This window comes from Mustelus asterias, chromosome 30 (genome assembly GCF_964213995.1).
Source record: "Mustelus asterias chromosome 30, sMusAst1.hap1.1, whole genome shotgun sequence".
NCBI lineage: Eukaryota > Metazoa > Chordata > Chondrichthyes > Carcharhiniformes > Triakidae > Mustelus > Mustelus asterias.
Window position 1 is genome coordinate 17106786 of NC_135830.1, and position 13018 is coordinate 17119803.

General features: G+C 46.2%; 4 protein-coding genes across 4 annotated transcripts in view; 2 read left to right on the top strand and 2 right to left on the bottom strand.

The window, feature by feature from the left end:
* The window catches only part of LOC144480811 (uncharacterized), a 992083-nt gene that overhangs the window by 6288 nt on the left and 972777 nt on the right, over positions 1–13018 (top strand). The window lies entirely within an intron of this gene.
* Positions 4221–6541, bottom strand: LOC144480792 (uncharacterized). The gene is made up of 2 exons (XM_078200391.1): positions 6178–6541; positions 4221–6010 (listed from the first exon to the last, which is right to left on the bottom strand). Exon 2 carries the CDS (start codon positions 5676–5678, stop codon positions 4755–4757), a length of 924 nt encoding a protein of 307 aa, XP_078056517.1. The 5' UTR covers positions 5679–6010; positions 6178–6541; the 3' UTR covers positions 4221–4754.
* LOC144480771 (uncharacterized) lies at positions 6792–9943 on the top strand. The gene is made up of 2 exons (XM_078200348.1): positions 6792–6847; positions 7992–9943. The coding sequence occupies exon 2, from the start codon at positions 8594–8596 to the stop codon at positions 9827–9829; it is 1236 nt and encodes a 411-aa protein (XP_078056474.1). The 5' UTR covers positions 6792–6847; positions 7992–8593; the 3' UTR covers positions 9830–9943.
* Positions 9830–13018, bottom strand: part of LOC144480924 (uncharacterized) — a 196312-nt gene continuing 193123 nt past the window's right edge. The window contains exon 10 of the mRNA XM_078200549.1: positions 9830–9882. Coding sequence (XP_078056675.1) covers positions 9830–9882 — 53 coding nt within the window. The remainder of the gene's footprint in view (positions 9883–13018) is intronic.

The window sequence follows — 13018 nt, forward strand, 5'->3', positions numbered from 1 at the left end:
CACCATAGCCCTTAATTCCTTTACTGTTCAATAATTTATCTATTCTTGCCTTAAAAACATTCAATGAGGTAGCCCCAACTGCTTCACTGGGCAGGGAATTCCACAGATTCACAACCCTTTGTTTGAAGAAGTTCCTCCTCAACTCAGTCCTAAATCTGCTTCCCCTTATTTTGAGGCTATGCCCCCAAGTTCTAGTTTCACCTGCCAGTGGAAACAACTTCCCTGCTTCTAATCTATTCCCTTCATAATCTTATATGTTTCTATAAGATCTCCCCTCATTCTTCTGAATTCCAATGAGCATAGCCCCAATTTACTCAGTCTCTCCTCATAAGCCAACCCTCTCAACTCCAGAATCAACCTCGTGAATCTCCTCTGCACCCCCTCCAGTGCCAGTATATCCTTTCTCAAGTAAGGAGACCAAAACTGTACACAGTACTCCAGGTGTGGCCTCACCAGCACCTTATACAGCTGCAACATAATCTCGCTGTTTTTAAACTCCATCCCTCTAGCAATGAAGGACAAAATTCCATTTGTCTTCTTAATTACCTGTTGCACCTGCAAACCAACTCTTTGAGATTCCTGCACAAGGACACCCCTGTCCCTCTGCACAGCGTAAGAAGTCTCACAACACCAGGTTAAAGTCCAACAGGTTTATTTGGTAGCAAATACCATAAGCTTTCGGAGCACTGCTCCTTCGTCAGATGGAGTGGTAATGTGCTCTCAAACAGCGCAAACAGACAAAATCAAGTTGCAGAATACTGATATGAATGCGAATCCTCCAGCCAGCCAGGTCTTAAAGGTACAGACAATGTGGGTGGAGGGAACATTAAACACAGGTTAAAGAGATGTGTATTGTCTCCAGACAGAACAGCTAGTGAGATTCTACAAGCCCAGGAGGCAAGCTGTGGGGGTTACTGATAATGTGACATGAATCCAACATCCCGGTTTAGGCCGTCCTCATGTGTGCGGAACTTGGCTATCAGTTTCTGCTCAGCGACTGCGCTGTCGTGTGACGTGAAGGCCGCCTTGGAGAACGCTTACCTGAAGATCCAAGGCTGAATGCCCGTGACTGCTGAAGTGCTCCCCCACAGGAAGAGAACAGTCTTGCCTGGTGATTGTCGAGCGGTGTTCATTCATCCGTTGTCGTAGTGTCTGCATTGTTTCCCCAATGTACCATGCCTCGGGACATCCTTTCTTGCAGCGTATCAGGTAGACAATGTTGGCCGAGTTGCAAGAGTAGGTACCGTGTACCTGGTAGATGGTGTTCTCACGTGAGATGATGGCATCCGTGTCAATGATCCGGCATGTCTTGCAGAGGTTTGTTTGAGGTCATTAGGTTACATTGAAGCTTCATATGTTTCATATGAAGCAATTTTTAAAAGCAGTATCTCGGCCTTTTGGCTAAGATGCAAATGAGATCAAGTCATAGAGGAGGAAGTGCTTTCCCTCCTCCAATCAGCTTGGCCTCTGCACAGTAGCACGCTGCAATTTTTTCCCATTTAAATAATAGTCCATTTTGCTGTTATTCCTACCAAAATGGATGACCTCACATTTACCAACATTGTACTCCATCTGCCAGACCCTCGCCCACTCACTTAGATTATCTATATCCCTTTGCAGACTTTCAGCATCCTCTGCACACTTTGCTCTTAGTGTCATCTGCGAATTTTGACACACTACACTTGGTCCCCAACTCCAAATCATCTATGTAAATCGTAAACAATTGCGGTCCCAACACTGATCCCTGAGGCACACCACTAGTCACTGATCGCCAACCAGAAAAACACCCATTTACCCCCACTCTTTGCTTTCTGTTAGTTAACCAATCCTCTATCCATGCTAATACATTATCCGTAACACTGTGCACCTTTATCTTATGTAGCAGTCTTTGGTGCGGCACCTTGTCAAATGCCTTCTGGAAATCCAGATACACCACATCCACAGGTTCCCCATTGTCCACTGCACATGTAATGTTCTCAAATAATTCCACCAAATTAGTCAAACATGACCTGCCCTTCATGAACCTATGCTGTGTCTTACCAATGGGACAATTTATATCCAGATGTCTCGCTATTTCTTCCCTGATGATAGATCCAAGCATTTTCCCTCCTCCAGAAGTTAAGCGAACCAGCCTATAGTTACCTGCCTTTTGTCTACCTCCTTTTTTAAATGTTTGCGATTTTGTGAAACCTGTTTTTGTTGTCTGAGCTGACTGGAATTAGAGCCAGAGCAGGAGTAATCCAGGGGAATGATTTGGAGATAAAGGAAAATCCAGCAGATGCTGGAATTCTGAATAAAACAGACTTGCTGAGTTTATCCAGCATTTTCTCTATTTATTATAATGATTTTGGGACCTGGGTTTGAATCCCACCACGTTTCAACAAAAATATTGATGAGCATGAATTAATTGTTGTAAAAACACATCTGGTTCTCTAATTCCCTTCAAGGAAGGAAATCTGCCGCCCTGATCCAGTCTAACCGACATGTGACTGGATTCACAAACAATTCAAGGGCTGACTGGGTAAACAGGGAATGTCACCATCAGAAAAACAGAGCCCCCTGGAGGGCAGAAGTGTTAGGACAGGTTACGGAGAGGTTAAAACTGTCATTGAGAACAACACAGACTTTAACGGAACAACTGGTCCCAAAAACAATCTGTTGTAGTTAGTGTGGCAGGGTGTGGTGAATCAGGTTTAAAAAGAGTCAAATTATATATGTTTTCTAGTTTGGACAACCACATTTAAATCTGGGACTCGGATGAGGATATGAATTGGTGTTTGGTGGTAAGATCTAAATCTGTGTATTACGCCGTGAAGCCTTAAACCCAGAGTGAGAATATTTCAAACCAGGGTTCAAAATGAACGGCTGTGGATGGTGAATTCACTCTCAAAAGAAAACAAAGAAAATTACAGCACAGGAACATTCCTTCGACCCTCCAAGCCTGCACCAACCACGCTGCCCGACTGAACTGAAACCCCCTACCCTTCTGGGGACCATATCACTCCATTCCCATCCTATTCATGTATTTGTCAAGACGCTCCTTAAAAGTCACAATTGTATCTGCTTCCACTACCTCCCCCGGCAGCGAGTTCCAGGCACCCACCACCCTCTGGGTAAAAAATCTGCCTCGTACATCTCCTTTAAACCTTGCCCCTCGCACCTTAAACCTATGCCCCCGAGTAACTGACTCTTCTACCCTGGGAAAAAGCTTCTGACTATCCACTCTGCCCAAGCCCCTCACAATCTTGTAGACTTTGTCAGATCGCCCTCAACCTGCGTCGTTCCAGTGAGAACAAACCAAGTTTCTCCAACCTCTCCTCATAGCTAATGCCCTCCATGCCAGGCAACATCCTGGTAGATCTTTTCTGTACCCTCTCCACCCTCTCCAAAGCCTCCACATCTTTCTGGTAGTGTGGCGACCAGAATTGAACACTATATTCCAAGTGCGGCCTAACTGAGGTTCTATAAAGCTGCAACATGACTTGCCAAAAGGCCCGCAGAAATTCTGTCTTGGGAGGAACTACTGGAAAAAATAAATCATCCTGTACATGGGAGAGACAGAAACTGTGAGGACCATCTCCTCCAATCACAGATTCTGTCTCTCCTGATGTTGCTACATCTGCAGAGACAGTCTCAAACTGGAGGAACAGCTTTGCCACCTATTTTGAGAAAAGAAGTTCACTGACTCAGCAGCCTATCGGTGATGTGTGGAGGAGTTGTGTCTTCCTGCTACAGAACTAGTTTCATAGCAGTGTGAGCCTCAAAAGGAATGATCCGACCATCGGCAGAGCTTTCCCCATTCTGCTGAACAAGTCTCGATTATTTTTATATATCTCAGGAGGTGGGGGGTACAACTCAGGAATTTGAGTAAACAGATATTGTGAACGTACTTACAATCACTTGGGTCGTCACATTAGAAATTGAGATCCATTCATCCAGGTTCATATTCTAAACTGCTTTTATTTGCAGTTTAACGTTCACAGACAACATACAGAATCCCCGGTCAGAGCTGATCTCAGCTGGTGCAGTGAGGTTATTGATGGGTTATCAATGTAAATCCACACACAATGAAGATCAGAATCGGGAGAGATTTTTCCTGCTCCACCGTCTGAACCAGTAAACATCTGATTCAGTTACCTTGTGTCAAATAGTTAGAATTCTCATTTTGGAAAGAGAGTATGGGAGTATTTTTAAAACAAGTTAACAAAAAATATCATTCATAGATTCCAATTTAAAAGATTTAATATATACACAGTCTTCAGTATTTGTGCTATCTTATTCAAAGAAGTAAACTAACAGAAACACAAAAGGTAATGTTACTACGTGACTACATCACTAATAAAGGAGTTACTGAGAATGGAAAACGATGCCCTGGAAACCAAAAAATAGCCCTTAAAAATCAAAGAGCAGCTTTCCAGAAAATCTCAATACAAGCATTGAAAATAAATACTTTGTGCCCTGCAGATGGATCTTTCAGAGAATGAATTGTAGATTTTGCCCCAAAGATCAAATTAGAATTGAAGCAAAAGTTCTTAATTTTATTCTAAACAGGTTCCTGTGAGAGTTCTTCAGTTAAGAGGGAAGATCACAGGTGTTGCTTTTAAAAAGTGACATTGCAGCCCCGAAAATCAGTGACATTTCCAGAATATTAAATTCCAGCTAGTTATAGGGTTTGTTCACATCAGCAGAAATAAAATATTGTCAGACTGTCAATACTGAACAGCAGCAAAAACAGCAGAATCCGACCCCTGCAGTCACTGGTGAACTTGTTGATGTCTCAGGAGCCATTGTGACTGAGTGAATCCCTTCCCACACACAGAGCAGTTGAATGGCCTCTTAGTGTGAGTGCGTTGGTGAGCCAGCAGGTTGAAAGACTTTGCGAATCCCTTCCCACACACGGAGCAAGTGAATGGCCTCTCCCCTGTGTGAACTCGCTGGTGAGCAGAGAGGTTGGATGGCCGATTGAATCCCTTCCCGCACACGGAGCATGTGAATGGTCTTTCTGCAGTGTGAATGCGTCGGTGAGCAGTGAGGTTGGATGACTGCCTGAAATTCTTTCCACAGTCAGTGCAGCTGAATGGCTTCTCTTCAGTGTGAATTTTCTGGTGTCTCAGCAGGGTGGGTAAAACTGTGAATCCCTTTCCACACAAAAAGCAAGTAAACGGTCTCTCCCCAGTGTGAATTCGCTGGTGTGCAATGAGGGAGGATGCCTGTCTGAAACTCCGTCCACAGTCAGTGCAGCTGAATGGCTTCTCCTCAATGTGAACTCGCTGGTGTGACAGTAAGTGGGATGACCCAGTGAATCCCTTCCCACAGTCGGAGCAGGTGAACGGCCTCTCCCCAGAATGAACTCGCTGGTGTGACAGCAGGTGGAATGACTGAGTGAATCCCTTCCCACACACGGAGCAGATGAATGGTCTCTCCCCGGTGTGAGTGCGTTGGTGCACAGTGAGTGCTGAAGAATGCCTGAACCTCTTCCCACAGGAGGTGCAGGTGAATGGCTTTTCCTCAGTGTGAATTCTCTGGTGAGACCAAAGGCCAGATGACTGAATGAATCCCTCTCCACAGACAGAACAGGTGAACGGTCTCTCACCAGTGTGACTGCGCCGATGGTTTTCCAGCAGGGAAGGGTAACTGAATCCTTTCCCACAGTCCCCACATTTCCACGGTTTCTCCATGGTGCTGGTGTCCTTATGTTTCTCCAGGTTAAACGATCAGTTGAAGCCTCATCCACACACAGAACACGTGTACAGTTTTTCCTTGCTGTGAATGGTGTGATGTTTTTTAAGGCTGCGTAACTGGATAAAGCTCTTTCCACAGTCAACTCACTGAAACACTCTCACTCGGGTGTGCGTGTATCTTGGTGCTTTTTCAGTCACACTGATGTTTGAAATCTTCTCCTCCAGACAGAAGACAAACATTTCTCCTTCCACATTCAAAGTCTGAGGATATTTAAGTCCAAGTGAATCGAGACTCTGTCTGATTTTGATGTGATGTTTCTTCACCTCACCTGTAAAAGGAGTTTACAAAATTAATCACTGTCAGTCCAGGATAGAAATTTTGAACAGACAATTCTAATTCTCTGGAACATTTCTTCCTCTCTTGTTCCCCAAATCAATAAATTCCTGTCCCACAAATTCTCCCTCCTCCCTTGGCTTAAATCCAAACCCATCTCACCATTTCTTTTCTCCACTCCCAGTTTTCTCCCTCCCTCTCCTCTGTCTGGGTTCAGTTCTCCAGCTCCTGTCTGCAGACTGACAATAAAACCAATGGGTCTTATTGGGGGTGTTGGGGCCTCCAGCGGGTGTTTGTGACTCCTTCCCGCCCACCTCCCAGGGTTTCCTTCCTTCCCAGAGATCAGAGTCCTCATTGATTTGAGGCCAAAGTGTAACCTCTTATTTATTGTCCCCCTCCCCCATCCTCTGATGTGAACCATCCTCCAGTGGCTGAGCCAGGATGGGGCCGTTAACCTGGGCCTGTTCCCGGGAGGGAGGGAGAAGCCCCGCAGCTGCAAACCAGGGAGCTGACAATGATTCTGAAGGGTTTGCGGATCCACAAAGTGTTTCCAAATCCTCCCAGCCACCGCCTAACGCTGACTCCGCTTCTCCGGGACAAACAAGCGCCAAGGACAGCAATGACACTGCGCATGCTCCACATCACAATGCCCGGGCACTGATTGACAGCAGCTCCGGACCAATAGAAAGAGGGGCGGGGCTGGAGGACCGAGCGGGAGCGGCGGGTCCTCCAACCAATCGGAGTGAAGGTGGGGCGGGGCCGGGCTTGACTGAAGCATGCGCACTGAGGGTAATGGCGATGGCGAGCGGATTATTTTTCGGCTGCAGAATTGGTAAGACGGATGATGGCGGAATGGAGGGAGCGAGAGATCGGGCCGGAGGCTGGAGAGGCTTCTTAAACAAACTGTGTCACCGCCAAACCCCAAAACAAACCCAATCTGTTTCCATTCACATCGAGAGCGAGAACAGCTCCTCGTGATCGGCTTGTGTTAACGGCCGTCCTCTTTATTGGGGGCAATATGCAGCAGTGCGCATGTGCGGCCGCCATGTTTGTCGGGGGCAATGTTGTCAATGAGTGGGAGGCGCTTGTTCCCCAGTGTTCAGAATGGAGACAACTTGTCCATCAAACTGCATCAACCCTCTGAGTCCCAATGTCTTATTGATGAGGCAGAGCGGTGACAGAGATGGAAAGAAAGGCTCGGCCTTTTGGCTAAGATCAAGTGTAGTATGGATCGCCTGCACTTGGTTGAGGTCATTAGGTTACGCTGAGGCTTCATATGTTTCATATGAAGCAATTTTTAAAAGCGGCATCTCGGCCTTTTGGCTAAGATGCAAATGAGCTCAAGTCTTGGAGGAGGATCCTCCCCCTTCTCCAATCAGCTTGACTCATGTAGATCAGGCCCAGGACAGGGTGGTTTTGGTCTCCCGTCCTGTCTTGTCAGCCTGGATCTGAAATGTCTCAACTTGTTGAGACTCTGAATTGGATTTGATTTGATTGAATTGGAAAAGTATTTAAAAAAAAGAAAGGGAAATAAATCCTGTTTTCCAGATCCCACTACCTCATGGGACTTCTTGTGCCATGTGTCCAAAGATCTGCGGCTCAGTTGGCAGAAACTCACAACCCTGAGTCAACATCATCCTCGAATTGAGGGGCTGCTGACAATGACAACTGCCACCGTGCTGTAGGGAGCATGAGTTCATAAGATATAGGAGCAGAATTAGGCCATTCGGCCCATCGAGTCCGCTCTGCCATTCAATCATGGCTGATATGCTCCTCATCCCCATTTTCCGACGAGCAACCATCCTGAACCCAGTAACAGGAGGAGAAAACATGACGATTTTCTATCCTAGACTGTCAGTGATGGATTCGGCAAACTTTAGTTTGCCGATGGATTCGGCAAACTAAAACAAGAGAAATGTTTGTCTCTTCATTTCTATCCTTGACTAATACTGTTGACTTTTGCAAAACTTTCACAGGAGCTTCGAAGAAGATTTGCAGAAGATTTGAAACAAGTATCACATAAAAATCATACATTGTCGCTTGATATTATCATCTTTGAGTGTGAACATTGAGCTCTATGTCATAACCACTCACTGTGTAAACTTTCTTCCCAGAATCATAGAATGCTACAGTGCAGAAGGAGGCCATTCAGCCCATTGAGCCTGCACCGACCACAATCTCACCCCAGACCCTATCCCCATACCCCCACATATTTACCCTGCTAATCCCCTGTCACTAGGGTCAATTTAGCATGGCCAATCCAGCTAACCCGCACATCTTCGGACTGTGGGAGGAAATCGGAGAACCCACAGGAAACCCACGCAGACACGGGGAGAATGTGCAAACTCCACACATACAGTGACGTGAGGCTGGAATTGAACCTGCGTCCCTGGCCCTGTGAGGCAGCAGTGCTCACCACTGTGCCATTGTGCCAGCCCTGCCATTCCCTTGTAGATATTGCTCAAAATTTAAAATTAGAAGGGGAGGATTGTGGTCAAGAAACTTAAACCAAAGATCACATTAGGATCTGATGTCCTCTCCCACTTCATCTCAACCTGAATAGCATAGAATTTTGAATATGGAAAGAAAAAGCACAGTTCACAGTGGGGAGAAACTGTACACATGTTCTGTGTGTGGACAAGGCTTCAGCCAATCATCCGGCCTGTTAAAACATAAATGCAGTCACGACAGGGAGAAACCGTGGAAATGTGGAGACTGTGAGAAGGGATTCAATCACCCATCTGACCTGGAAACTCATCGACGCAGTCACACCGGAGAGAGACCATTCACATGCTCTGTGTGTAGGAAAGGATTCACCCAGTCATCCCACCTGCTGAGACACCAGCGAGTTCACACTGACGAGAGACCTTTTAAATGCTCAAACTGTGGGAAGTGCTGTAAAGGTTTTGGCGATCTGATGTCCCATCAACGTGTTCACACTGACGGGAGACCTTTTAAATGCTCAGATTGTGTAAAGTGCTATAAAAGTTCTGGGGAACTAATGCGTCACCAACGTGTCCATACTGAGGAGAAACCTTTTAAGTGCCTGGACTGTGGGAAGTGCTATAAAGGTTCTGGGGAACTGATGTCCCATCAACGTGTTCACACTGATGAGAGACCTTTTAAATGTCCAGACTGTGGGAAATGCTATAAAAGTTCTGGGGAACTGATGCACCATCAACGTGTTCACACTGATGAGAGACCATTCAGGTGCTCTCACTGTGGGACTGGGTTCAGGAAATCATCAGGCCTCACTGAACACCAGCGGATTCACACTGGGGAGAGACCGTTCATTTGCATTAAATGTGGTAAGGGATTCACGCAGTCATCAACCTTGCTAAGACACCAGCTAGTTCACACTGAAGAGAGACCTTTTAAATGTACAGACTGTGGGAAATGCTATAAAAGTTCTGGGGAACTGATGCTCCATCAACGTGTTCACACTGATGAGAGACCGTTCAGGTGCTCTTACTGCGGGACTGGGTTCAAGCAATCATCTCAACTCTCTAAACACCAGAGGATTCACACTGGGGAGAGGCCATTCATCTGCACTGAATGTGGGAAGGGGTTCACTCAGTCATCCAGTCTGCTGACACACCAGCGAGTTCACAGTGAGGAAAAAAATAAATGCACAGACTACAGGAAGTGCCATAAAATTTCTGGGAACATCCCACCTCATTTCAAACCAGCGAGTTCACACTGGGGAGAGACCCTCCACTTGCATCATGTGTGGGAAGGAATTCACTCAGTCATCCAACCTACTGAGACACTACTAAGTTCACAAGTGACTCCAGGAGTTGGATTTTGCTGTTAGTCACATCCAGACACCATGTTCCTTGGGATCTGTTTTCTGCTGGTGGTAATATGCTACAGGCCAGTTAGAGGTGTTAATATGCTGGATAGAGATAAAATAAATCAGCTTTGTGTCAAACTCTGTGTGTTGAATCTTTTTAATATCGCAAACACAAGTTAGTTCCTTTGAAGGACCATCTCCGCTGTCTCCTCCATCCTCACCTCCAACAAGTGTGAGGAGCTCATGGAGCTTATTTGTCAGTAAGATTGAGACAATCCGATAAGGTTATGTGGATTAGTCATGCGAAATTGCTCCCAAAGATTTGCAGGTTGGTGGATTGACAATTGGAAACTGCACGGAGTTATGGGGATTGGGTACAAGTGAGTGCCTGGGTGGGATGCTCTTTTGAAGAGTTGGTACATATTTGACGGGCTGAATGGCACCCTATGAATTCTATGTTTCTATGGTTCGAGATTCCCTCCTTTCCACTAGCCATTGAGCCACAAGTCCTGTAAACTTCCTCCTCGTCTGAGCCCTGAACTCACATCTTTCTCCAGTTTCTCTCCCCAAGTACCTTGAGGGCTCATCTTCGCAGTCAGGCCCTCTCCAACCCATTGATCAAACCTCCTCTTCGGCATCTTTGTTACAAGGAGAACAACAGCAGCTTCTCCAGTCTATCTATAGACCTGTGATCCATCAACCCTAAATCATTCCACTAAATTTCATCAATTCCCTCTCCATGTCTTCCCTAAGCCTTCATGTCCTCCCTAAGGTTTGGCACCACCAGTTACATCCACAAAGGTTTGTCACCCTGACATAATACAATGAAATGGATTAAATGTGTGTGAAACAATACACAAACAATTACTATTCAGGTTATATAACAGCAGGTTTTCAAAGGCATGGCTCATACTGAGCCAGGTGTTTTACATGTTACGTTGGGTTGTTTCACAATGTACCAAAGTATTAATCGAAGGTAGTGGTTTCTGTTGGCAAAATATATTGCTTTTTAATTATAGCAACGTTCAGAGCACTAAATTTGACTCATAGAATCACTACAGAAGGAGGCCATTTGGTTCATCCGGCCTACACCCTATCCCCATAACCTCATGTATTTACCTCCTGACACTAATGAGGCAAGTTCCCATGGCCAATCCACCTAACTTGCAAATCTTTAGACTGTTGGAGGAAACCAGAGCACCTGGAGGAAACCCACACAGACATGGGGAGAACATTCATACTCTGTACGGACAGTAGTCTGAAGCTGGAACTGAACCCGGGTTACTGGTGCTGTGAGGCAGCAGTGCCAACCACTGTGCCACCCATAACCAGGGACATGGCAGAGATGACCAGTGTGTGAATTGCTGGTCTTGTCCCTGTGGCTCCAATCTGTGTTCACAAAGGGACATACAATTACCCAGCATTTCCTGCGGGAACGTGCAGGCGCACTGTCCGGCTGTTCTGGGAGCATGTGCATTGCGGATGGAAGCGTGAGGAGGTCTTGTCGCTTTCACAACAGGTGAAATAAAACAGCGAGTGTGGATGGGGAACAGAGCCTGTACGTGGGCAGGTTTCATTAACACCAGATTCAAGTCGCAAAGTTCAAGTAAAAATCTAACGGTTCCGCACTTGGAGTCCGATAGATTTGGTTGTTCTCTCGGTATCGGGCTGGGCTTGCCGGCCACCATCTTTATTGGGGGCAATCACAGAACCCGACAGTGCAGAAGAAGGCCGTTCGGCTCATGGAGTCTGCACCGACCACAATCCCACCCGCCCTATCCCCATAACACCATACATTTACCCTCGCTAGTCCCCCTGACACTAAGGGTCAATTCATCATGGCCAATCCATCTAACCTGCACATCTTTGGACTGTGGGAGAAAACCGGAGCGCCCGGAGGAAACTCACGCAGACACGGGGAGAAAGTGCAAATTCAACACAGTGACCCAAGCCGGGAATCAAACCCATGTCCCTGACACTGTGAGGCAGCAGTGCTAACCATTGTGCCAACGTGCCGCCTGTTCCTGCTGGGGCTCGTGCAAATGTCATGGCAATATGGCGGTCGGTCCCATCTCTCTACGGGCCCCAGATGTCCCACCAAAGAACAGCAGCCAAGAGACCATGGGGAGCAGCAGCCGAGATGGTTACCGCGGGCCCTGCTGGACTGGAGGGGCAGCAGCACAGTCTCCGCCCAAAGGCTTCTGCAGTTCAGCTGCTCAGAGATTCTGGGAACCTCTTCAAATATAAACTCCAGCTTCTCACATTCACCCCCATCCATCCCTCTCTCCCTCCATCCATCCCTCCCTACAACAAGAACCATTCACTCTGCACAGCAGTTTCTCCCTCATTGCCCCAGTGTGTATTCCAGCCTTTATCACATCCACTCTGCTCCCAGATACTTTTCACCATTAGATATTACAATTCAAACTTTATAATCTTTACAATTTAATATTTGTTCAGGCAGTTTACAGACAGCAGACAAATCATCAATTCCACTCCCACCGGGAGCTATGGGGATATATTTATACAGTAAAAAGTTTAACAACACCTGGTTAAAGTCCAACAGGTTTATTTGGTAGCAAAAGCCACACAAGCTTTCGGAGCCCCAAGCCCCTTCTTCAGGTGAGTGGGAATTCTGTTCACAAACAGGGCAAATAAAGACACAGACTCAATTTACATGAATAATGGTTGGAATGCGAATACTTACAACTAATCCAGTCTTTAAGATACAAACAATGTGAGTGGAGAGAGCATCAAGACAGGCTAAAGAGATGTGTATTGTCTCCAGACAGGAGAGCCAGTGAAACTCTGCAGGTCCAGGCAGGTTGTGGGATTACAAATAGCGTGACATGAACCCAATATCCCGGTTGAGGCCGTCCACATGTGTGCGGAACTTGGCGATCAGCCATATATTTGTACATTTTCTCATTTCACAATAAAATCCAGACACTGAGCTTCAGATTTGCTTCTCTTATTATTTTAGTGCCCAGCAGATTATTTGGACTGAAATTGACATCAACCTTTCGTGGTCTCAATCTGTCTCTGTGTTTGTGAGAGAGTGTGAGTATGTGTGTATTTCTGTAAGTCAGAGTGTTTTTTTGTCTGCACGTCTGTGTGTGTGAGTTTGCCTGTGTCTGTCTGAGAGTGTATGTCTGTGAATGTGTTTGTCTGCGAGTTCGCCTCTTGCTGTTCTGAGGTTGGTTTCAATTC

Bases quoted from the DNA above. Each gene is read 5' to 3' on its own strand.
- LOC144480771 (XM_078200348.1), top strand. From the start codon at position 8,594: ATGGAAAGAAAAAGCACAGTTCACAGTGGGGAGAAACTGTACACATGT.
- LOC144480792 (XM_078200391.1), bottom strand. From the start codon at position 5,678: ATGGAGAAACCGTGGAAATGTGGGGACTGTGGGAAAGGATTCAGTTAC.